The 26,018-nt window shown below is 46.0% G+C and overlaps 2 protein-coding genes and 1 long non-coding RNA gene across 3 annotated transcripts; 2 read left to right on the forward strand and 1 right to left on the reverse strand.

Moving 5' to 3' along the window:
* Positions 1 to 4,573: 4,573 nt before the first annotated feature.
* Positions 4,574 to 6,457, forward strand: LOC122377049. The gene is made up of 2 exons (XM_043357012.1): positions 4,574 to 4,787; positions 6,007 to 6,457. Exons 1-2 carry the CDS (start codon positions 4,751 to 4,753, stop codon positions 6,408 to 6,410), a joined length of 441 nt encoding a protein of 146 aa, XP_043212947.1. The 5' UTR covers positions 4,574 to 4,750; the 3' UTR covers positions 6,411 to 6,457.
* A 484-nt stretch (positions 6,458 to 6,941) lies between these two features.
* LOC122377051 lies at positions 6,942 to 8,515 on the forward strand. Its single transcript, XM_043357014.1, has 2 exons — positions 6,942 to 7,974; positions 8,306 to 8,515. The coding sequence occupies exons 1-2, from the start codon at positions 7,100 to 7,102 to the stop codon at positions 8,511 to 8,513; spliced, it is 1,083 nt and encodes a 360-aa protein (XP_043212949.1). The 5' UTR covers positions 6,942 to 7,099; the 3' UTR covers positions 8,514 to 8,515.
* A 12,436-nt stretch (positions 8,516 to 20,951) lies between these two features.
* Positions 20,952 to 23,614, reverse strand: LOC122377050. The gene is made up of 3 exons (XR_006255758.1): positions 23,268 to 23,614; positions 22,469 to 22,634; positions 20,952 to 22,056 (listed from the first exon to the last, which is right to left on the reverse strand). It is a non-coding gene; the product is annotated as an uncharacterized LOC122377050 (long non-coding RNA).
* Positions 23,615 to 26,018: the final 2,404 nt, after the last annotated feature.

The following is a 26,018-nucleotide window of genomic DNA, read 5'->3' on the forward strand; positions in this document are numbered from 1 at the left end:
TCATTGCAATCGGCTCAGTAGCGGCTGAGTTATTGCCAGAATAAATTTGGCGTCTCCTCCTGGCCGGCGGTACTCTGTTCCGGTATTCATTGCAAAAGGTCAATGACCTGCCGGCTCTGATTTCGCTCAGCTTTGCAAGCGAAGAAACTGAGCCTAAGGCGCGTGCCATCTGATCGGCTCCGGCCGCGGCCCAAAATGCGGCAAAGATGCACCCGCCACGTGTAAACCGTCGAACCCACCCCCACCAAAATTTAATACGACAAATGGTTGCACGTGCCCGACTCGGCGCCAAAATTTCACCCCCGCAACACGCACCGTTCCGGACAACAGCCCACCAAAGGGAACTGACGCGTTACATACATGCATACATACATACATACATACATACATACGTACAACTACAGACGTTTTGATTTTTATATAGGCAAACTAGGTATCCAGGATTACGCGCAGCGTAATAAATCAATTTTCATTCAAATCGGCCCAGATAGGTATCGGGCGAGTTATGGCCAGAATAGATTTGGCGTCTCCTCCTGGCCGGCGGTGCTCTGTTCCGGTGTTCATTGCAAAAGGTCAATGACCTGCCGGCTCTGAGTTCGCTCAGTTTGGCAAGCGAAGAAACTGAGCCTGTAGCGCGTGCCATCTGATCGGCTCCGGCCGCGGCCCAAAATGCGACAAGAGCGCCCGCCACGTGTAAACCGTCGCGCGCACCCCCTCGAAAATTTAATACGACAAATGGTTGCACGCGTCCGACTCGGCGCCAAAGTTTCAACCCCGCAGTCCTCACCGTCACCTCGCAACAGCCCGCCAAAGGGAACTGACGCATTACATACATACATACATATGTACATACATACATACATACGTACAGACGTTTTGATTTTGATATAGGCAAATAATCGTGGAACAAGAATAAACCCTGCATCTCACTGGGGCTCACCGCTAATTGCACCAGGGAAATGGGCTCTGCTGACGTCGGTGATCACTGCTCATTGCAGACCTGTGCGCGGAAGTCTAGCCTCTTTATGCTTCGTGAATCGCCGATCCTGAAGCAGTCAGAAGTCTAGAATGGTTGGCGGCTCGAAGGAGCTCGAAACCTGTATTAACCCTCGCCCGCGTAGGGGGGTACCCCTCCCCTCGGTTTTTCGCGAATGACTCGCGTAAAAAGCGGACGATCGCGACGAAACTTTCAGTACCCTCGAGTTAATTAATTTTACACCTACCCTGATTTTTTTTTATCTAATCAAAATACTAAACGTGCCTGCCTCCGTTAATAATATGGTACCGCAGATAATGGGACAATACATGCATTTGTTCGATGCAAACGAAGCTCATAACTAGGTGACAACCAAAGTGAGTCTTATCCACCTACCCGTAGGTAATGCAAGACATAATGTTTGCAGGGGTCTTGCAACTGCCGGAATGCCGCAATGCAACAACCCAGTGCTTCATTTATTATTTTGTTCAGTCAAAAGATAAGGTAACAAAATACTAAACAGCGCATGGTAAAGTATATAGTTAAGCGGTGACACACCGTTTTTCCTCAAACCCCGCCAGTCGAGCTAGCTCCCATGCTTTTTTTCTCGATAGCTCAAAACACTTCGGATATATGTAGAGAGCTGAAACTTGGCATACCTGACCTTGGATTCAAGCCAGGTCTTGTGACACCAGCCGCATTTTCAGGACAGGTAAATTCACTGACCTGGCTATGACACCTTAGGTCACATGAGGTCAGATCGGTCACGTGATCTCACCGCTACGGGGAAATATGGAAACTGTTACTTTGGCGCCGGGCATGATCTAAAACTAGCTCGAGCACGCGAAATCGTGATTTCATCCACTCATTGCAAGGTCCGATGCTTCATTTTCATTGCTGACCTTGCGTGACGTTACTTATGACGTAACTAGGGGCATAAGAGTTTTTTATCAAATAACTCCCGAACAAATTGGGCTAGCGGGTCGGTAGAGCCACCATTTGACTCGACAAGACCTGATGAACCGGATAATATGCTAAATGACCACTTTCGACCAACTTCGTGACCTTTGCGGCTCTGAACTCTGAAGTGACCTTGACCAGAGGTTAACACATCAAGAACAAAAGTACAAAAGTAAAAAAAAAAACTTAGCGGAATAAAAGTATATTATTCGACGCGCCTGAGCTGGAAAAAAACACGACGATGCCAAACTCGCGGCTCTGCGACCATTTTTGGCCGAGGTTAGTTACCAAAAATTGAGCCCGTTCCTGCTGCCACTTAACCTGACCTCAGAGGTTACCAGTTGACCAGAGCCCTTCAATCGGGTACCAATCGCTGCCTCTCGTAATGGCGCACATGCTCATTTTTTTCAGTGAGGCTTTAGCTTCATTAGGCGCGAAACTGCGAGGGGCTCGTAAAAGTCGTACCCCTTTTCCCTTCCGTCCGGGCGTATGTAGAAAACCAATAGGTCCGTCGAGGGTTAAGGGAGCGTTTTGTACGGTTTTTCAATACATGCATACAAGCAACGTTATTCTGGTTTTGGCCGTTTTCAAAAATGGGAAATGCGTGTAATAGCCGTTTTCACGATGGGCTACCTGGCGAACTCATCAAACTTGACCAACTCTGCACCGAAGAAATCTCTTCAAATAGTTTATTCAGCATTAAAACCTCTGATCATTTGAAGAAAAAAAAACAGGCATATTAGCAACTGTGTAACCCAAACTGATAACTGTTAAGAAATATAATGAACCAAATTGAATCTCAACACGCGGCTTAATGCGCTGCGTGTTGGAAGCAGAAAATATGTCCTGCATTCCAATGGGAAGTGCGGAGACACGTTTTGCACGCTTAAGCGCTGTGTTCCGCCATTTAGTGAAAAGCGCACGTGAACCATCAATACCTTTAACACTAGTCAGCCAAAAATATCAGCTTACTCTTGATTTTACTGTTTGACGTTCTGTTCAATCCTACCCCTCATCTTGTGACTTATTCATTTGTGCGCTTGAAGTGATCCGCCATCGTTCACCCGCGCCGGGCCGGTGCTCCGCGACTTCCACGCCGGGCCGGGGGGAGGGGGTGTCTGAACACCACCCCCCCGTCTAACTCAGCTCCTGGGCCACGTAGCGACACGCGGTAAGCGGCATTCGAAAGAGCGTCAAAAATAAGGACGAAAACACTTCAGTCATTTTTTTAATCAGGTCAAAGGTCAGGTCGCCAGAGGCCCAGAGCCCAGAGGTCAACAAAGGTCAAATGTAGTCCATTTTAACAATTTTGGAAACTGCCAACGGCTAACTCGGGAACCAATAGAGCTACAGCGCCGCGGGAAAGCGCATTCGATAGCCCTTTCACAGACCGTTCTGGGTAATGTTCTCAGATTTGACCTCAGGTCAACGGTTTAACCTCCAGAGGGCAAAAACTGTAAAAATAGCAGTTTTCACGAAAATGGTTTTTCGCCAATAGCAATTGACTCGAGAGAGCCGCAGCATCGTGTTTCTCTCGTCGAGACGCGTTGAATTTACTATTTGTTGACCTTGAAAGGTTATTTTGAAAATTTGACCTCAGGTCAAGGTCATGACCTGACCGGAAAGGGTCATGTTGCATATCAGCCGATCCGTATCGTCGAGCTGAATACATCTGACGTGTTTTTATCGCTCTAGCACGTCTTTATCAAAAGTTATAGCCAAAAAACTGCTGGTGACCGTTTATGACCGGAGATGACCTCAGGGGCACACAGAGGGGTCACAACTAAGTGCATTTTTCCGATTCAGTGTGTCATGTTTACCTATGAACCGATGTTTGTGAGGGTTTTGAACATCATTCGTCCAAAAGAGGCACATTTCAATTTTCTCCCATTGACTTATAATGGAGAGGTCGCAAAATTGACCTGACCTTAGGTCACAGATATCGAAATTCCGAGATATACATTCTGTACATACTTTTACTCTTATCAATCGCTGAAAGTTTCAAGGCGATCGTTCAGTCGCTGTAGCTATGACGAGGATTGAAACTTTTTCTGAGGTGAGGTCACTTGACCTGACCTGGTGACCGATCCTGAGAGCCCTGGGTCTGAAATTTTCACAACATGTGTGGAAAAGATGAATGAACAGATGTGCCAAAAACGAGCGCCGCCCTTTTTGAGATATCTGCGAAAAACCGCAGGGGTGTTCAAACACCTCGCCCCCCGGCCCGGCGCGGGTTAAATAAACAGACGTAATCTTGTAACGCTCGCTCAATTTCATTACAACACGCTCGTGTCAATAATGTACAGGCTCTCCGAAATTCGATGATTTCGAATCCCCAGTGAACTCACCGCAAAGTATGCATTAATTACATATGACGGCTTTATGTCCTATTAGGATGTGCATTTTTTGGCGGACCCCCATTCCGAAAACGTAGCTGAACCCCCGTCCCCCGCATACAAAGGCATTTAGGAATTGCATAGTTGGCTCCCACCGCCCCATCGTGCACTATCAGTTCAGCTATGTCATTTTGCGAGGATCAGTTTCATAATAACATCTTGGTTCGCTTGTCGTTTCTGGGAATGGGGGGACCGGACCGCCCACCGTCATCAGGAGCCAATCATGGCGGGTACCTCTGTGACGTCATCTCCTCCGGGGTAGCCTCTGGGCCGATGACACGGGAACTATTACTACCTTTCCATTTCAAGGTGGACGCTGAGAGGTAAATGAAGTTGTAAATTAACGTGTTTCTAGTGGTAAACGAATGGATATGAGCTAAGGACAGCAAACGGCTCATCCGATATCTTTCAACCGTCCATGGAAGTGCGCAAGTTCTACGGAGCATCCAGTCAACGTAAGTACCAGTGGAAAGTGCATCTGCTAACTATTTGAAGTAATTGGTGAATTTTGTTATTGACATGAATTTTAATCATCGAAGGAGGCATAATTCGTGAAGATAATTAATTATTAATTGACAGTAATATGTACATCCCTCGTCTCATGCGCATGTTCGGAGTTTTTTTTCGACAAAACATATTGATTGCCTTGGACAAAACCAAAATTATCTCAAAGGCTATGACCTACCGGTCACTCGGAAATCATAATACCAAGGCGCGTACAGCGCCACACCATGGACTGGACCCATCATTGCATATATTTTCCACCAGATTGACAACAATACACTTAAGTTTATATTTGCTCCCAAAACAAACTTGCTTATTGTTGCCACACTTGACGTGCCATTTGTTTAGTGACGGACCCAATCGAAAGAGTGGAACATCGCTCGTCTCTGATATTACATATTTTCGATTGGCTGATAACATAGCCCTCGAGATATACTCAGTTTTGTCGAATAAAAACACCCACCACGCAGTAGGACGAGGGCTGTTAGTAGGTATGTCGTGCACCTTATGTCTTTACTGTTTATTGCAAAAGTGTGACTTCTCGCTAACTCTTTTGAATAACGATTTATCCTATTGTTTTGTTTAACTACAATAAGTCTAAAATTTCATTTTTGGACACATGAATTGCATGTTCACAAACTATGCGCTGGACAATTCAAAATACCAACATTTTCAATAGCATTTTCAAACACATGGTGGTTCTCGCATCGATGGGTAAAATACACGACTGGGTGCGGAATTCGTTAACACATTTGCCAAATACTTATGTACTCTTGCTTCATACATGACATTGCCCTTGAATCGCAAGAAGAAAATGCTAATGAACATGTTTCTGAACTCTATGAATGCACGCTTGGTTCCATCAAGAAACTAATCAACGAATAATTTTACAGTAATGCTACTGAAAATCATGTAGTGTAATGTAAATCATGTATTTCAGCGTGCATCAAGGCATGAAAATAAATATGCAATTGCATGTATAACAGCGAATTGTATTACATCTGAATATTGGCTTATTGCGTGTTAACGATTTATGTCCGTCAGTGGGCTATAAATACCTTGGTCAAAAGCTATTGATCCACCAACGTCAAGCTGCATTTACGGATTTACACGGTTGATATTTTGACTTATAACTATCATCTAATGACCGTCATTGTTTCATTTCGCCAGGGTTCGTGCCTCAGGCAATAGCTGCGGGCACCGATGTCTGCAATCACCACTGCCGCGACTTCCATCGCCGGCAACTTCAGCAGATTATTCGAGAGAAGTTAAGAAGTTTCAAAGAGGAGCAATTCAATGTTCAGTTCGAGGTGGTCTTCTTCCATGCTTCCTGCATCGATGGCCTCATGCGGCGCATGAAAAAGGAAAAGTACGGCTGGCACAAATCTGACGAGGAACGTCTCGTTCCCTATCTTGGTACAGGCTGGTTCGAGCAGCACATAAACCAGAAAGATTACAATCGTGTTGCCCATGGCACATTCCAGGTGAAACCCCGTGTGTGGGGACAGCTAATGAAACTGCGAGTCAGGTTCACCAGAGAGAAATGTGTTCGTGGAGCATCTGAGACAGGTTGAACGGGGAGTTTTCGTTGGAGTTGTGTGAGGCGATTTTAGGTAAATGGTTGGTCAAAAATTGTTATGTTGGCGCAGTAGTTTTCTGGATGTTTTGCGTTGAATTAAGTGTTTGTGCATGTCGTGTGATTTGCATATATGTACATACCCGTGACATTGTAACTGGCCATTGTTAGGTATACATATTAGAAGCCACCATGCATTTCAATATATCATTTCATGATGTAGTCTCAAAAAACTGTGATGAACTAGTTAGCATGATAGAAAAACAGCATAATGTAAAACTGAAGCCGACAAAGACGGAGATCGAATCACTTTCTGCTTATCGGCGAAAACGTTTGTGGTCGTGGAAAAAGTGCGGTGGCTGGAAACGTTCTCAAATGGTGGAAAATACCCCTGATTTCTCGTGGAGTGTGAGTAACGTAGTACACTTTTGGAACAACGTGCTGATCGAAAACCGCCATTTGCAGAAACGTGTTGCAAAATTGAAAACTGAGAAGCGCGTGCTTCAGAACCGACCGAACGCCACTAAAGTCAGGTCAGAGTCTGTTGGCAAAAGAGGAGAGAGAAAGCGTCTAAAAAAGGCTAGCTTGACCAAGCCAAGCAATTCTGAATCCCCAACAAAAGTTTTACGTCATGTCGTCAAATCTGGCGTATCATTTCATCAGTACGGCAATTTACGTTGTCATGGTATGCCCGGGCGCACAAAATTGATCAAACGAGACAAAGAATTACGGGCTGACGCCGAACGTCAAGGGCATCTTCACGATCGAAGTGCAAACTCCTCCCAGATACCTTTGCTCACAGCATGCAAGCGTATACTGGGTGGAACCCGTGGAGCCGGAGAGAACGCTCCCGGAAAACTTTGGTTCAAGATAAGTGGAGATGGCACTCAATGCCGGAAAGTTGGCTTTGTTAACCTGACTGTTGAGCTTATCCGTCCCCTTCCAGCCAAACGCTCAGCCACTGTTTTAGCCTGCGTCAAGGGAGCTGAGGACGCCGAGACCCCAGACCTGGTGGCTGCCCTGAGGCAGATTGATGCTGAGATGCAGGCTATTAAGGACATCAACGGTGTACCCGTTCAGTTTTATCTCGGCGCCGACCTGAAATTTATATGGATGGTGTTGGGCCTGGCAGGCGGTTTGAGCGACTTTCCCTGTCCATACTGTACCGTTCATCGAACCAAAAAACATCTGGAAAGAGGAGAGGAGCGCTCGATTGACACCATGGCTGCTCTGGGCAGTCAGAGCAAAATGTCCAGGAAAAAGGCATCCTACCGCCAAGGCATGAAGGGACCGCCCTTGCTGACGCAGATCCCTATCCGTCGCGTTATTGCTGATGAGATGCACTTGATTCTGAGAGTTTTCGATCGCTTGTTTTTGAAAATTAAGGTTCAGCTTGCCAAAGAAGGGCGTTTGGCAGATCTTGAAACCAAGATGGAAGTCATTCTGAAGCGCAAGGTCAAAATTACAGAAAATATGCTTGTTTCCACGAGACTAAACCTGAAGGACCGCGAACTGCTCTTGGACCAGCTTAACATGGGACTGCCAGTTGAGGAATGTGGGAGGCAGTTCATGCGACTTATCCGCTCTGTTCGTGAAATGTGTCGCACAGGCGAGGCCGACAGAGCAACGCTGCAGCGTTTGTGTGACGATTGGCGGGTCCATTTTTTGTCTGTGTGTCAGGATAGCGATTTTACTCCGTATATGCATATTATGTGTTTTCACCTACCCGACCTCGTGTGTGACACTGATGCATTTTTTCATCATTTCAATCAGCAGCTGGTGGAAAAAGCGAACATGCAGCTACGGAAAGATGCTGAAAGATACAAATATTCACCACATAGTTTGATGCTGCAGAGTGTTAAACGTCATATGCTGTCCTAGGAATGTTAGGAGGCAGTTCATGCGACTTATCCGCTCTGTTCGTGAAATGTGTCGCACAGGCGAGGCCGACAGAGCAACGCTGCAGCGTTTGTGTGACGATTGGCGGGTCCATTTTTTGTATGTGTGTCAGGATAGCGATTTTACCCCGTACATGCATGTTATGTGTCTTTACCTACCCGACCTCATGTGTGACAATGTTAAACGTCCTGTGCAGTCCTAGGAATGTTAGGAGGCCAATACACGAAAGAGGTTGCAATATGTGTTTCCGTTCCATGATTATTCCAACGTGCTTAATTTTATCATAGTGGCCATCCTCTAGCTATGCCAGGAGTCAAAGAGGCTATTCCTGGCACTGAGTCAATAAAACATGGCGATGAAGTGGGTACAAGAGTCACCGATCACTGTTCGTTCCAATCAGTGATGAACGTCCCCACAACCAAACGTCAGTCGACGTTTCGACAAATGCTACTAACTGCAAGAGTTGCAGACCAAATACTGGAGATGTCAATCGGTAGCAATCTTTTCAGATGCCAAAGGATCAATCTGGTAATAACTTGGTACATTTTGTATTTCGAACCTACGAGTATGCATATTGCTTGCTTAATTGTTTTTACAATGCTACGCCAAGGGCATGTAAACCTTAGTTGTTGCACTAAGAAAATAAAATTCGGAGAAAGGCACGTTGACGGTTTTTAGAAGCCAGTTTAGAAGACAGTTTCTTACAGATCTATCGCTTAGAACAGTCAACATTTTTTAAACCCTGGTACAGTTTCTAGGAAAATTTTCTTTTGACGTAACTACCTTTTCTCACTTGTTTCATAAAAAAAAATGCTAAGTCGTTAACAGTATAACTAAAATACCCACCAATTGTATCCACTTATTCAGAATCCCACTGATGTCCAGCTCCTCGTCAAAGAGGTTCAGTGGGATCCAGTGGGATCATCAGTTTAAGAAACTGGTGCACCAGCTGAGTAACAATCGTGCCGTGGTTTTTTTTACGCCATGCGCAACAAGTCATGCTTAATCCTCTCCCGTATTGGTGTTTTACCAGCCGCGAACGTATATGGTCCGTTGGACCATTGCCGTTTGTCCCTTGATCGAGCTAGAGCTTCGCGGATGAAACGGGCGTGCTGCCCGTGACGAGAGGAAGCCGATGATACCTAGTTTTAAGGTCCCAGGCCATTGGCTGACCTTCCAGGTCAGGTCAATGACCCAAAGGTCGGGAATATCATACCTTGTTAGAACTTCGTAAAGTGAGGTTGTGATAGGTTTTTTCCGGGATGCTTACCACGATGTCATGTTAATTTTGGATCACATATCATGCCCCCATGCCATTAGATCAGGTAGGGTCAGGTCGGGTCAGGTCAGGCTACCAACCAGTGGACAAGTCCTGTCGGGTATTGATAGTAGGTATCAACCACCACTGACAGCTTCGTAACATGTTACAAAAGCACCATAACTTCTAAGTAAATGTTCAGATGGGTTATGAATTCGATATTAGCTTCAAAAACTTCCCTAAAAACATGTAGCAGGACAAGTCCTGTCGGGTATTGATAGTAGGTATCAACCACCACTGACAGCTTCGTAACATGTTACAAAAGTACCATAACTTCTAAGTAAATGTTCAGATGGGTGATGAATTCGATATTAGCCTCAAAAACTTCCCTAAAAACATGTAGCACTCGCAAAAGTGAACCAAGGTCATCAAAGGTCAATGACTTTGATCTGACATTCACTTGACCTTGATGCCCACTATAATGCATGGAACCAACATTTCACATGTCTGAGCCTTTACAACTTCAAACAGAGTGGAAACACGCAGATAATGCTAACCGATATATGTACGTCGAATCGCGATTCCCGCCCAGCATGGTCTCGAGAAATTCACTACGTTTCCATGACAAGTCTAAACCTGAAACACTAAACAGACTCTTTCCGCAGTCAGGAAATCGCATGCGAGAGCCTATTGGGAGCACGCTCGCATCAATCGCACGCTTCTCCGCATGCGATTGATGCGGGCAGAATTTTAATGCATTTGAATAGGCTCTCGCACGCGATTTCTTGAATGCGGAAAGAGTCTGTCTCAGCCTTAAATCGATTTAGCGAAATTTCACGTGCGTTTTTCTCGGATGCTATTCACCTTATGCAAAAAATGAGCATATATATGGTTTTAGCTGGCATCTAATCCTATATTTACGTTTAACCCGCGCCCCGGCCCCCCCCCCCATTTGGTACACATTTGGTCAGATATGGTACAGATTTGGTCAAATTATAGGTTCAGTGTGTTTCTTCGTAGCTATAGCTAGTGGCTAATTACTTATATGCCTTCTTTGTCACACTATCAGACATTATCATCGACTAAAACACTTAAATGAATTCATAATTTAAATATATTTGTTGTAAAAGAGATTTGGTACAGATTTGGTCAAATTAAGTGTATTCACCAGATGCCCGTCGTGAAAACGGCTAATATAAAATTTTTAGTGACTTTAGTGGCTCCGACTCCGAAATGGCAGTCAGGGCTCAAAACCACTAAGCTTTCTCCAACCCACCATTCAGATCGCAAATTCCAAGATCGATGGAGGTCCTGTATCGATAAAAACACGCATCGATCTAACGCGTAAAGGCTCCAGACCGTACACGTGGAGGGAAGAATGTCATGGGACCGTACCGTTATGTTTACCTGGCAGCCCGGCGTTTCAAGCTAACAGTCAGGCTACCTTAGTGTTCGCGCAATCATCTAGCGGACTGGCATTGTTGACAACACGTACGAAACGTCAGAAAGGTTTAAAGGCTGTGTGATTACCGTCACTTATTTCCCTTCTCAGTAACAGAAACAGCGGGAGGGCTGCGAGAGGGTTAAAGCGTCCAACCCTTCCGGCCCACGTGTGAATGTCCGTGCCCCCACTATCGCTTCCAGAAACTGACGCGCGCGGCCGCTATTGTGCGCCCGTCAAACCCAGCCCGCCCTTTGACAGCGGGCGGGTCATCAGCGGTCCGCCCGCGTCCCTTCCTGTGACGTCACTACGGTCCTGGAACGCAAGCGAAGCGTAGCCCAGCGGTGCATTGTTGTCATTGTTGTGGGTACATAGGCATTAAAAACAATTAGTTCTGCTAGCATCATGTCTCTCTCGTCCAATGGTGTAGAATGGTGTGTAATTTGACCTCCAAAGATGAACATGTTTTAAGGTCGAGCTCATGACCTGACCGGTAAAACTCATGTTGCATCCCAATCGATTGCCTATTGTAAAACTAGATGCATTGCAGCTGTTTTACTGCTCTTCCATGTCTCCATCACATGGCAATTGTCCAAAAGTGCTTTTTTCGACTGCTTAACCCTCGCCGGCACAGGTGGGGGGGGGGGGAGGGTATGCAACCATCCCCGGAGGTTTTTCGCGAATAACTCGCGTAAAAAGCGGCCGATCGCGACGGAACTTACAGTCCCTCGCATATGTCAATTTAACACCTACCCCGAAAATTTCATGACCTTGACCCAAATCACCTTTGACCTGTGACCTACTTTCCGAGACCATGTTTGGCCGGAATCGCGATTCGGCGTATGTCGGCTCGCATTAGCCGCGCGTTTGCGCTTTTTGTGGTTTCAAACGCTCAAACATGTGATTTGATGTTGCTCCCATGCATTTGGGTGGATGTCAAGGTCACCTGAAGGTCAGGTCAGGTAATTGACCTTTGGTGACCTCGATCCACTTTTTCGAGTTTTACATGTATCTAGGCTAGTTTTTGGAGCTGAATTCGAATTTAGCAACCATTCGAACATTTACGAAGTAGTGTTGGTGCCTTCGTAACATGTTACAAAGCTGTCAGAGGTGGTTGACACGTATTACGAATACCCGTCACGACCCCTACTGGTTGACCTGACCTGACATGACCCGACCCGACCTGGTCTAAATGCTCAATGACATCATCTGTGATCAAAACTAACACGATATTCGTGATCGACACCCCGGGAAACCCCATAGCAGCCACACTTAACGACTTTCTAACCGGTCCCGATTTTCCCGACTTCTGGGTCATTGACCTGACCTAGAAGGTCAATTGATGACCTAGGACCTTAAAATTGGGTATCATCGGCTTCCTCTCGTGACGGGAAACAAGCTAATTTTTTTCCGCAAAGCTCTAGCTCTCAGAGGAGTGCAAGATAGAAATATCCCTGCACTGTAGACCCATTGCCTAAAACCTCTACTAGAAAGGTTTAGGTCTTTCAAAAGTGCTACTTCAACAAAACAGCTTTCGCGTGACACGTGCCACCATGGGTGGAGCTTTTCCGGGAAAGTTTGTGGGGCGAAAAGGCATCAAACCTACACTGTCCGACTGTCAAGTTGAATAAAATGAACACTGAATCAATTCCTGTCGTGGCAAATGTAACATTTTGCATAACACAGACATTCCAAAGCTCCTCAATGATTGATTTGAAAAGCAACAAAGTCCTGCAAATCAGCTTAAGTTGGGCTGCCCCACCAACTGTACAGGAAGCTCCGCCCCTGCGTGCCACGACGATCACCTATATGTAGATGTATTAAGAGCAATTAATTACGGGGTAGAAGAAATAGGCTTCCCACAAAAAGGGCGGCAGGTCGATCAGCCCAACCACTGCAACGGTTACTGAGGCATGAAATATATGCCTCTTAAAAGCGTTACAGGCTGGGCCGGGCCATTATACCGGGCTTCTAAAAAAATTTAGATGGATTTCTTTTGCGAATAGAGGACCCCTAACAACATTAACCCTCGCCCGCACATGGGGGGGGGGGTTGCCATCCCCCCAGGTAGTTTTTCTGCTCTGCACTCAACATTTTTAAAGCTAGAAGCCTGATTTTTCGTATAGCTGCTCCTCTATCCTTTATCGATGTCCACTGAAAATTTCAAGTTTCTGTGGTTTTTGGTTTCGGAGATATCACCTTGTTTTTCAGGTCATGTCATGACCCAAATGACCAATTCTCAACATCTTGCGTTGGCTATGGGCCTTGTGAGCTTCTGACACCTTGATTTCGGCCTTTTATGCCAGTCTCACCTCCCACCTATCATGGAACATGTTGTTCGACGATGTACAGATGTCAAGGTCAAGGTCAAGGTCAACCTAGGTCATCTAAAATAATTGCGTTTTAGGCAAGCTGAATTTGCTTTTCGTGAATTTTTTTGACTGCATTTTTGGTAAAAGCTTCTCAGATCATGATTTCAAGTAATATGGACACATAAACAATCGGTGCACACATCAGTATACACACAGACACACACAGACATACAAACACATATAATTGACCTTGACCTAACTTGACCTGAAATGACCTCAGCAGCAAAAACCTGGTCGGGTAGTGTGACAAAGAGCTTCTAGCTGGCTTGGCACCAGAAAACGGCATCGTCATCGGTATATGATAAGCAGCGCACTTGATATCCAACGGTGACCCAAAACAGCAACATTTTTTAGTTTGACCTGACCTGGAAGGTCAATGGCTGACCTGAGAAGGTAAAACTGGGTATCATTGGATTCGTCTCTTCCCAAAAAAACCTTTTTGGTCTTTACCGCCAAGCTCTATCTCCAACAGGAACGAAATGGCGCGGGGGGGATGGCAACCCCCCCCCCCCCATGTGCGTTCTATAGGATGGGAAAATGGCATGTGCGGGCGAGGGTTAAAGCAAAATCAATGCACGTGGAAAAACGGAGAGTTTTTCGTAGATTTATATGACATCATGATTTGAGCTTAAAAAATGAAGCCGTGGTCTTAGGAAGTAAAAGCAAAACTCGTGAATTTATGCTTTCCCAGACTAAGTCGGTCGGTTCGACACCACGGAAGGTCCGCAAACACTTTATGGCAAAGAGAGCAACATCTTGAAACACAATTTTCCACATTATTGACAAGTTTCTGGCTCGAGGAAGTGTTAACAAAAGGTTCACGCACAGATAACAGTAGTGATAGTGATAGATAACAGTGGTTCACGCAATGCAAGGAACACAGCGGCGGCCATAAATCCAATCAAAGGCTCACGGCGAACACCACTCGTGTGAGAGATGCGCTACTCAGACTGTCAATGGTCAGCGATATCGGGTGGCTCTGCCGACGTTTTGGAGGGTACTGCAATATCAGGATGAGCAGAGATCCGGAAACGCTTAAGATCCAATGGTTCCAGCAAGACGGTGCCACGCCAATACCGCTAAAGAAAACCGGGACGCGCTGCCCGAAGCGCTCCCACATGTGGGAGCGCTTCGGGCAGCGCGTGATCTCGAGGTTCGAGACACGTCCGTGGTCGGCGAATTCTCCGAACGTAACCCCACCGGACTTTTTCCTTTAGGATCACCTCAAGTCCCAGGTGTACCGAAACCACCCAAAAAGTTCCGAAGATCATAAGGGTGCAGTGAAGTCAGCGGTGTGCCGTCTGCAGCTTTCCATGGGTCGTGCTGCAGCAGAGGTCGCGCTGCGCCGGGCTAAACTGTGCATCGAGCAAAAAGGGAATAATCTCGAACATAACCTCGGCGCGGCTCAGAAAGGCGACTGCCGAGGATCGAAATCCCCTCAAACGAAATGTCTTTGATGAGGCTTTTAGGTGATACCCAATTATGTTTTGTTACACTGATACACCCTTCAATACGTTAGTTATAAAATCGTCTAGCTTTTTTGAGAAGCCCGGTATGTAAATGCTGATATCTTTCCGTTATCTTAAAAAGATTTCGCTTCGCTTGCGCGGCCCGTTCGCTCGTAATAATATTTCTCCTTCGTTTTAACCCTCGCCCGCAGGGCATATTTTAACAATTTTTTACTGCGTCCTTAAGTTGAGCAGAGGGCACGTGCTATGACTAAGGGCACCGGGCAAGGAACAGACTAGGGCACTGAGGAGGGCAGAAAGTAGGGCAGGGCAAGGCACAGGGCATGGCACAGGACATTTTAGAGGCAAAGGTACAGGTCAGGGCACACAGCAGGGCACAGGTCAGGGAACCGGACGGCACAGGGCAGGGACGCAGTGGGTCAAATCAGCAGGGGCTACGTCCCAAGGCGAGGGGGCTGCGTCCCAGAATGCTGCGTCCCAGAATGGGACGCAGTAAGTGCCTTAAAATATGCCCTGCTCGCCCGTATTCGTGTTTGCCAGCGTCTAACGTATAGGGGGGGAGGGTCCGTTGGACCCTCCTAGCCGTTTGGCCTCTGATGGAGCTAGAGCTTCGCAGAAAAAAACGAGCGTGTTGCCCGCGACGAGAGTAAGCCGATGATACCCAATTTTATGGTCTTATTTATGTCATTGGTTGACCTTCCAGGTCAGGTCAATGACCCAAAAATCGGGAAAATCGGGACTTGCTGGAAGTTCGCAAAGTGAGGTTGAAAAAGGGATTTTGCGGGGTGCTGAACACGTGGTTCAAGTTAGTTTTGACCACATACCTATGATGTCTTAACGTATTTAGGCCACGTCGGGTCAGGTCAGGTCAGGTCAATCAGTAGGAGACCTGCCAGCCATCCATAGCAGATGTTGACCACCATTGACAGCTTCGTAGCATGTTACGAGGGCACCAAAACTACTTCATAAATCTTCAAATGGGAATTCGAAATCAGCTCCAGAAACTACCCTAAAAACATGTAAAACTCGAAAAAGTGAAGCAAGGTCATCAAAGGTCAATGACCTTGACCTGACCTTCACGTGACCTTGAAACCCACACCACAAAAATATTGGAAATTGCGCGGATAATGTGAGCCGACATATGCCAATTCGCGATTCCGGTCGAACATGGTCTCGAGAATCAGACCACAGGTCAAAGGTCATTGGGGTCAGGGTCATTGAATGCTAGGAATATGTGTAAAATTGATTAACTCGAGGGTACTGAAAGTTTTGTTGCGATCGGCCGCTTTTTGCGCAGATTATTTGCGAAAAACCGGGAGGGGTCCGTTCGACCCCGCTGTAACTGCATGTGAAGTCACTAAAAATCTGTCTTTAAAGTAAGAAAGGTTATTCCTCGAGCTGAGAGGGCAAAGTTGTACAGTTGGAGTACTTTAACACACCATGTAGATACGTACTTACATGCATACATTCTCGAATTAAACATCAATAATACCTACTATAGGCATATTGCTCTTTGGAACGTCGCTTTCGGTATGGGGATATCATAGGTCTGGGCCAGCTGACACGGGTGACATCCCCTCAGTGGGGTTCTGGCATGGTCTGCGTTGGCTCATCCACCACCACAATGGGCGGTTCCTCAAAACCAGCGTAATTGACCGGTGTGAGGCGGCGACGTGAGGCACGCGAGTGCGGGACCGTCCCCACGCCGTGGCGGTCCGGGTCAGGGGAGCAGCCCCCTCCCCGCGCGGCGGGCGGTCGCCCATTCATCCGCGACCCCAGCCCCATGACTGAGGGGTTGACAGAGGGCAAACATCACGTATTTAAACTGGACAAACAGACGGTGTTCTACGCTAGGGACATCTCGCGGCTGTGATTCACGATACTGCTTCGCCAAACTGCCTTTAGATGGTGGGTCAGTCGGTGTCCGTCTGCTGCTGTGCGCCGAGAATTAGCCCTATAAATTACGATGAATTACACCTTCTAGTGTGACGACACTGTCACATTATCATATAGGTCGCGTTTAGATGCAAATGAAGAAACGACTGCGTTGAAAAAATATGTCATTTCATCGAACGCTGAAATGCTCGAAGTGCTCGCTAAAAAATAAACTCGCTAACTGAGCCCTAAAGGTCGGCTGCCGTGTTGCATTGCATTTAAGCCAAAAACGCGGGCTGGGTGTAAGTTGACGAGAAACAATTTTTGGCCTGAAGTGTCCTCTAAAGTATGATCTACATAGATCCAGGGAACATATTTGCTATCTATGATGGTTTAGGAGATATTGAATCTTAAGTCCTCCGGTGTACCCTATTTTGCGGCGGCCCACGTGTTAAAAGCTGCTGAACATTTTTACTTTGACCAAAAAACGCGGGCACAGTTTTGACTGTACGAAAATGACTCTTGTCCTATCGTATTCCACGTGGGCTGAAAATTCAGAAACCAGGGAACATATTTGCTACGACCAGTACTTTTCACGATTCAGACCGAAAAGTGAAAAAATAGCCCCAAAACCCTATGACGGGCACCCCTCCGCGGCGCCCGGCCGCGGGTCGCTAGTTCCCGAAACGACACACCATGTTGCTTACTTTTTGGGATCTCCGCTGTTCCTAGCGACTTTATTTGGAAGCAATAGTTTGGCAGCTGAAAGTGCGGCACTTGTTGCGCGCAAAGCAGCATATACCACCGCGTGCTACAAAACGTTTTAGTCAAACATTTAAAAATCGTTAGATATCTGCGCTATATTTCCGGTTCAAGGCATTTCTCGATGTTGTGAGTGCCGAAACCGGTAATTGTGAGCCAGGGACCCCATTTTGGCTATCTCAACTCAAATCTAATGTTAAGGTGGGAGGGTCCCTTTAAGACGTGTCTGTGCCCCATGCCAGCCTTTCCCAGCGCCCGTATAGGCACGAGCCACCGCCCGCAGTGACACCTCGTCGCTCAGGTGGCGCATGCTAGTTCTAACCTCGCTTCCCAGATGACACTAGCCGTCCGCACCAGGGGTGATACTGCACCGCAAGACACATTTAAGAACGGAGAGGCAGCTGCGGCTGGTGAGACTAAATGCTTACTTCGAAATCTAAGCTGCGTTGCGGCATTGGCGGTTATGTGCGGCGTGTATGCCGCATGCTTAGTAAGCGGCGACCACTAAATTAAAAACTCAATAGCTTTGACCTGTTTTCAATGGATAACACTGCATACCAAAAATGTCCATCGCTCTCGTCATAGGATATTTAGATTTAAATAACTAACTTATCTACATCATCGTTTTGAACCAAATTAATACTTTCAACTTGACCCTCGCCCGTATTGGTGTTTTTCCAGCCGCGAACGTATAAGGTATAACCCCTTGCCGTTTCGCTCCTGATCAAGCTAGAGCTTCGCGGAAAAAACGAGCGTGTTGCCCGTGACGAGAGGAAGCCGATGATACCCAATTTTAAGGTCCTAGGTCATCGGTTGACCTTCCAGGTCAGGTCAATGACCCAAAAGGCGGCAAAATCAGGACCTGTTAGAACGTCGTAGTGTGGCTGCTATGGGGTTTTTCGGGGTGCTGATCACGAATATCATGCTAGTTTTGATTACAGATGATGTCTTCATTCATTTAGGCCAGGTCGGGTCAGGTCAGGTCAGGTCAACCAGTAGAGGTCCTGCCGGGTATTTGTAGTAGGTGTCAACCGCCTCTGACAGCCTCGTAACATGTTACGAAGGCACCAAAACTACTTTGTAAACGTTCATGTGGTTGCTAAATTCGAATTCAGCTCGAAAAACTGGCCTAGAAACATGTCAAACTCGAAAAAGTGAACCGAGGTCACCAAAGGTCAATGACCTGACCTGACCTTCAGATGACCTTGACACCCACCCTAATGGATGGGGGCAAGATCATATCACATGTTTGAACGCTTGAAACCACGAAAAGACTGCAAACGCGCTGCTAATGCGAGCCGACATACGCTGAATCGCGGTTCCGGCCAAACATGGTCTCGAAAAGTAGGTCACAGGTCAAGGGTTATTTGCGTCAGGGTCATGAAATTTTCAGGGTAGGTGTAAAATTGATCAACGCGAGGGTACTAAAAGTTACGTCGTGATCGGCCGCTTTTTACGCGAGTTATTCGCGAAAAACCGAGGGGAGTCCGTTCGACCCCCCCCCCTAAAGGGCGAGGGTTAACTCACAGTCCGAACTCCGAACAAGTTCGGTCTTGTTTGTGAATTTGTCGGAGCATCACCTAAATCTAGTAGAGATGATGGAGGGAAACTAGGCTTTTAAGGAGGGAAGGGAGTCGGTGACGGTCAGGGGCACTACAAGCAGAGCAGTCATAAGCTGGTGACAGGGCTGACATACCATGTTTTGATAGCATGACTGAAACAGACTTTTTGGGTAGCCAGGAAATCGCATGCGAGAGCCTATTGAAATTCTTACATCGGCCTTTATATGCACCAGTCGTATACAGGTGCGGGATTTGGCATACGATTTCCAGACAATCGAAAGACTGTTTGGAGCCAACGAAGGAAGGAATGAGTGAGTACTAAGTTGAAAGCATTAATTTGGTTCAAAATGATGATGCAGATAACTTAGTTATTTAAATCTAAATATCTTGTGACGAGAGCGATTGGCATTTTTGGTATGCAGTGTTATTCATTGAAAACAGGTTGGAGCGTTTAAGTCTTTAATTTAGTGGTCGCCGCTTACTAATCATGCGGCATACACGCCGCACATAACCGCCAATGCCGCAACACAGCTTAGATTTCGAAGTAAGCATTTAGTCTCACCCACTCGGAAGGAGAAACTCTGCGGCCCCCAGTCAGAGTTGTTGGTAGCGTCAAGCGCCGGTGACGTCACGCGCGCTTGACTTTTCCCTTCACCATTGTTAACAATGGGGGAAACGGCAGTTTTGGCCCAACTTCGATTTAAGATATTTTGCTTGAAATTGAGAATACAAATATGAAACTTGGGGCATATTGAAGCATAATTAGTCCTTTCTCCAGATCCGTATCGATTTTTGCCATGTCTTGATTGCAAACAGGGAAAAAATCGCAGTATTTAACACTCAGTCCGCCTATCCTTTAAGATGGGCATACGTGGTTCTAATGGGTTTATTCATTCTGGACATTGCGTAACGTGCTTGCGGTTCTGGCACCACTGTTTGGACAATGGAAGATTGCACCAAAGTTCTGACATTGCTTCATTTCGCTTCATGTCACCTAGTCAGGTCACGTGATCCGGCCCGCGTGGGGCCGCTAGGGGATATCATATATGGGGTGCTTTCGGTATCCGGAAAATATTGTCCCTCGGATATTATCCGTCGGAAAATTATTGGTGAGCGCCTATCTTCAGCATGTCTCGTTGTCGCGATACCGAACGTGATCCCCGATAATTCTCGCTGATCCCGGTCCCGGTTAATTCTCCCCGATTTTCCGGGGCCCAGTGTTTCACCGGTGATAGCAGCACGCTGCTATCACACGTGTCAAATTGGGTTTCCATGGAAACATCAACAAACCATGGCGCCGTCAATCTGTGTGATGTCATCAAATACTGCTGCTAACATCTTCACGGCCGTGCGATCAAACAAATGTATCAAACGCAATCCAACGAGACAGCAACTCTGTTCCAAACGCAGCTCACGGATTACACGAAACGTCATTAGTGTGACCTCATCACATTACGTCAGCTCGCGCAATTTGATAGTAGCGTGCTGCTATCACCGGTGAAACAGGGCCCGGATGCCGAAAGCAGGGTTGGACATCCCCTCGGTATCTTTTATGATAGCGGAGAGACGGCGGCGCCCAGCGTTCGTGTTTAGGCATCGAGTTCGCATTAACGTATTGGGCGCCGCCGCAATACGTTACATATAAATATATATATATATATATATATATATATGACACAAGTATTTTTAATGCCTTGTACCTGTACAGGTATTGTATATGTACAGGTATTACGCTCGATAACTACACGTTAGCTCGTACGGCATAACAAGCCCTTCGTTTGTTGCATCTAAAACACGAACACACGCAATATTTTGCATCCAATTGATCTGGTCTTTGTCGTTATTAAGTCACTGAATTAGTCCGATAATTATCGATTATCACAATGCGCATTATAGAAAAGTTATCAGGAACAGAGCTGTATTCAGCGAGGGGAGGGGTTAGTGGGTACACGGAATCACATCTCCATCACATCACATATCATCTTACATCAGACGACATCACATCTCTCCCTTGAGACAATTGTTGCGGACAATAACGGAAATCAACAAATACTGTGCAACATGAAGCTCAATTGTCCCCTCGCCCGCGGTAAGAGATTGCGCCCCACCGAACTTGGAGGCGACGCCGCGCGAGGCGCCTTCGGCGTGAGCGTCGGGGAGCGTCGGGGACAGCCTCTACCGCAGGTGGCGGCGCTGGGCGGCGGCAGCGGTGCCGCCAGCAGGCGCTGGCCGTCGATCATCGCAGATGTGTGCAACATAAAATGGCACGTTGCCAGCTAACAGTCAAGCTAGTTTAAGGAAAATGAATCATGAAAACGATACATCACGACACGGTCGAGAACAATTAAGGCTCCTAAGCGACATCACATCATTTCCGCCCTCACTGTACACGGACGCATTTTCGAGCACAAGTCACAAATTGGACCCAGTTCGCCGTGTGGAGACGGTAGCTAGCAGAAGGTCTGGAAACTCGATTCAGGCACAAACTGAACGACTACCCAGCTGTTACAAAAAAGAAAGGCTCAAGAGATCAATAAATAATATCGTGATGTAATGAATGATGTGTGCCTCTGCCAATCTGTTTACTGTGCGTGGTGACGCAGCTTCCGCACCTTCCGCTTGACAGCGTCTCCGCACGTCGAGTCGAGTTCACTGTTCGCAGGCGGATAAAGGTTCGCACACGAACGAACACTTTCAGGATTTTGGCACACTGCACGCCCCGCGAATATTTCTCGGCCATCATACGGGTGGCGTTGCGGATGACGCCGCGCTCTCGACTGAGCCCATCGGGGTGCATCGCATGGTAGGCACAGAAACAGGTCTCGAGCTCCCTGCACAGTTCCAAGAAAGACTCGGTGGGAACAGTCATGTCTCCAACACTGCGCAGCCGCGTCCACAGTGCCTGGACAGGGACGTCCTCGGCATGGGACAGGGACGTCCTCGGCCTCTGCCAGTTTGCTCTTCAGGCTTGCCAGTTCAGCCTCAAGTGCTGGGCATCTGGTACACCTGTTAGGACAAAAGGATCATCAGAACAAGAAAGGGATTTCAAAATACAGAAGTAACTTTAGCTATCATGGGTGCTATCAGCTATTCATGTGAGCATGGGTGGGTGGGGGGGGGGGGGGGGCATGGGTGCAGGTGTGTGTTTCATTCATGTGGGTGAGTACTGATTGTAACTAATATTCTACAATCCACAGGTACTGTGCTATAAAGCAATTACCAATTTTTATTCCTGACTTTATAGTAACACTGAGCTGGAGGAGGATATTCTTAACCAATCTTCCACCAATATTGGGCAATGACAGGAATTAAATTTATCTTTCAAACTGCACCTATTTTCTAGTAAAGTCATAGACATGTGTACATAAATAACATACTTGAAATGTATCTGAAATAAGTTAAATAAGATACGACGTACTTTTAAGGCTCACACTTCGTCTGTACAGATGCATCTGAATGCAGGCATTCTTCTGCTTGGAGTGATGAGTCTTTGGGAGCTGCTTGTTCTCCTTCTTCTTGCACCTGCCTTGACTCATCTTCCTCTCCACCTCTGTGTAGCAGCACCACTCCTTGGTGTTGTGACTCTGTAAAAATAACCGACTTTAGTAACAAACCCTTACTGCTAAATACGTGACATTAATGATGTCTATTCTAGCTGGTAACTCAGAGCTAACAAGAAGTTCAAAATTAAGTTGTTTGTTCAGCTGAGCTTTCCTTATAACAAAAAGGCAAAATGGGGTAATTTTGACTATACCCAACTATCCATCTGATCTGGTCTGAGCTGAGCAACTTCATCCCTGTCCCAGCTGGTGGGAAACTCATTTAAAAAAGGTCCCTCAAAAATGGGTTATTCACCAATCCGGACAGCTGAAAAGCGAGCTGTCCGTAAAGTGTATACAGATTTGCTATTCAACCGATAGGTAAACTCATAAATATCTGATGGGCACACTTAAGGCCTGGCTACTCTACCTATGCGTTTTCTGCATGCGTTTTTTGCGGGCTTGCATGTTTTGCGAAATATCGATCTAGAAACAAAAGTAATAAATAATTTAACTTTAACATTAGCTATATACAAAAGTTAATAAAACTCTTATATTAACTTAAATATAATACCAAAACATATCACAAAAACATTGTTTTTACTACAACAGTAGGTACTACGCAAAACCCGCAAACCCGCGAAAACCGCATGCAGTGTAGTCAGGTGAGGCCTTTACCTTGGAGGACGAGTCAGGTTCCTGGATGGGACTGATGTAGGTAGCAGCTTCATGGCAGAATACTGCGGAGGCAACTTAAGCAGTTCTGACCTGAGGCCTCTTTCATAGTCAGCAGTTACAAAATGCAAAGAACACAAACAATACTGGCGGAAGTTCTTCGGGAATGGCTCCCCTCTTTTTATGATCTGCCACCATCGCCTTGCCATCACTTCATCCGCAGGGAACTCGTGATATTTGGTGCCGGGCGCCTGGTTGTTTCTTCTCCCGGACCCATTTCTACACGAAGGTTCCGCACAGTAAACCATCATAGAATTTAAATCATCAGCAATCAGAAATCAAAGCAAAATGTTATCATCACCAACTGATGCCCCATGAGCACCACGCAACAATCCACGATGCCTATGAATAATAAATATATCCGCGGACCGCGGCGGCCCTTAATTCAACTTTCAAATGTCCCGAAAACCAATATACCTTGCCAAAAACATTCGACGTGGTTTGATCTAGTGCATTATACATTTTCATAAACAAGGTAAAAATGATGTAATTTTGACGTCATAAAACACATCTTACTTGTTAGTCTCACAGTCTTATTATTGTTATGACGCAATCAAACTCATGCCAAACTACGACCTCAGCAGAATATTTGCGTCAAGATATGTTTCATCTGCGCAATGTTTGTCGTGATTGAGTGCTTCCATATCTCAAACTCGGACCGTACCTGTTATTTATAGGCATCTTGAAACTCTGCGTCCTCTCCGAGCCCAGAGATCCCTCTGCGTATTTACAAATTGCAACCGAGCTCCGCCGTGGGGTAAGGCGGGCAGGGGTTTTCGCACTACGGCTGCGGTTGAACTACCGTCTGTGGTAGAAACTTCAGGACGATGGCGCGTTTCATACGAAATCTGGCGCAATGTTTGTTTGCTTCTGAACTTGTACAGTTATTGCTGTGAATTCTTGAAGTGGGAGTGTTTCAATAACAATTTGTGGATTATTTGAGTTTCTTTATACAAGCATAGAATAGTATTATGAAACATTGTGTGGAAACTGCAATACTGATATGATCAATTACTTAGTTTGGGAATTGATACACATTTTGTAGAGATTTGTCTGGCAAATGGTGTAACTAACCTCAAGCCTATCATGATCTGAAGCTGTTGTAACAAATCAAAATTGCTTTGATGTTACATACCACCTTGTTGGAAAGACTGGAGCATGGTTCAAGATGATGTGTAAAAATTCAAGATTTGTGCGAAAGCTTGTGACTGAAGAACGAAAACAGTTCTATATGATATGATGGCTCAATCAAACATGAAAATGGACGACAAAAGTAGAGTTTCAACATTCCAGCATGTGAAAATAACTTCAGAAATTCATAGTTCTTGTAGTATTGCATTCTTCTTATGTACAGTTATAGGTTTTGTTAGGGTATTTGAAATTCATTGTGTCAGTTGAGATATAGATGGATTTTGATTGCGGACAAATTGTAGAATCATTGCATGGTAGCTAGGTACTTGTTCGGTAAAAAGGTATGTGATGAATGCCATGAGAAGGTTTTTTATGATTTAATATATGGTCGTTGTTGTACCTACAAAAATGCAAGCTTACTAGCAACTAGTTTCTGAATCAAATCGAAAGTATTTGCCATGAATGTAAATATGTACCTGCAAAGTATGTCAATAAATTTGTGTGATGTTGACCAGAGAGCTTTATCATCTAGGCATTTATGTCGCTTCTTACATTAGGTGTTAAGCATAGTAATTACGGATGAACTTTGTGCCAATATCTTCAATGCACAATGTATGTAGCATGTCTACAACCCTCACTGATCCTGCTATAGCTATAGGCATTTGGCACCAGCAAGACCAAGGGCATGAACTTCACAGTTGCTCAATTCCTTTTGTCATGTACCACCAGTCACTTTTTTACTTAAGGTGCACATAGCAGTGCACACAACAATGTGCAGAGGGCCTACACAAAAACAACATGATTAGTGTGCACTATGCACAGCATTGTACCCATTTGAATATTTTGATCATTCAACAGTCAACAGTCAGGAGATAATTATTGAATATCACATTTATTATACATCACTTGTCAAACAAGAGCATGATGACACACATTTTGACAAGCAATCATTACGGAGCGAGCGAAGCGAGCGTAGTCTTTCCTTAGATTAACCCTCGCCCGTATAGAGGGGGGGTCGAACGGACCCCCCCTCCCATGGTTTTTCGCGAATAACTCGCGTAAAAAGCGGCCGATCGCGACGAAATTTTCAGTACCCTCGCGTTAGTCAATTTTACACCTACCCTGAAAATTTCATGACCCTGACCCCAATGACCTTTGACCTGTGACCTACTTTTCGAGACCATGTTTGGCCGGAATTGCGATTCGGCGTATGTCGGCCCGCATTAGCCGCGCGTTTGCAGTCTTTCCGTGGTTTCAAGCGTTCAAACATGTGATATGATGTTGCCCCCATGCATTAGGGTGGGTTTCAAGGTCACCTGAAGGTCAGGTCAGGTCATTGACCTTTGGTGACCTCGGTTCACTTTTTCGAGTTTTACATGTTTCTAGGCCAGTTTTTGGAGCTGAATTCGAATTAAGCAACCATATGAACGTTTACGAAGATGTTTTGGTACCTTCGTAACATGTTACGAAGCTGTCAGAGGCGGTTGACACCTACTAGGAATACCCGGCAGGACCCCTACTGGTTGACCTGACCTGACCTGACCCGACCTGGACTAAATGCAT

This window comes from Amphibalanus amphitrite, unplaced genomic scaffold, assembly GCF_019059575.1.
Source record: "Amphibalanus amphitrite isolate SeventyFive unplaced genomic scaffold, NRLGWU_Aamphi_draft 002483F_arrow, whole genome shotgun sequence".
Classification (NCBI taxonomy): Eukaryota; Metazoa; Arthropoda; class Thecostraca; order Balanomorpha; family Balanidae; genus Amphibalanus; species Amphibalanus amphitrite.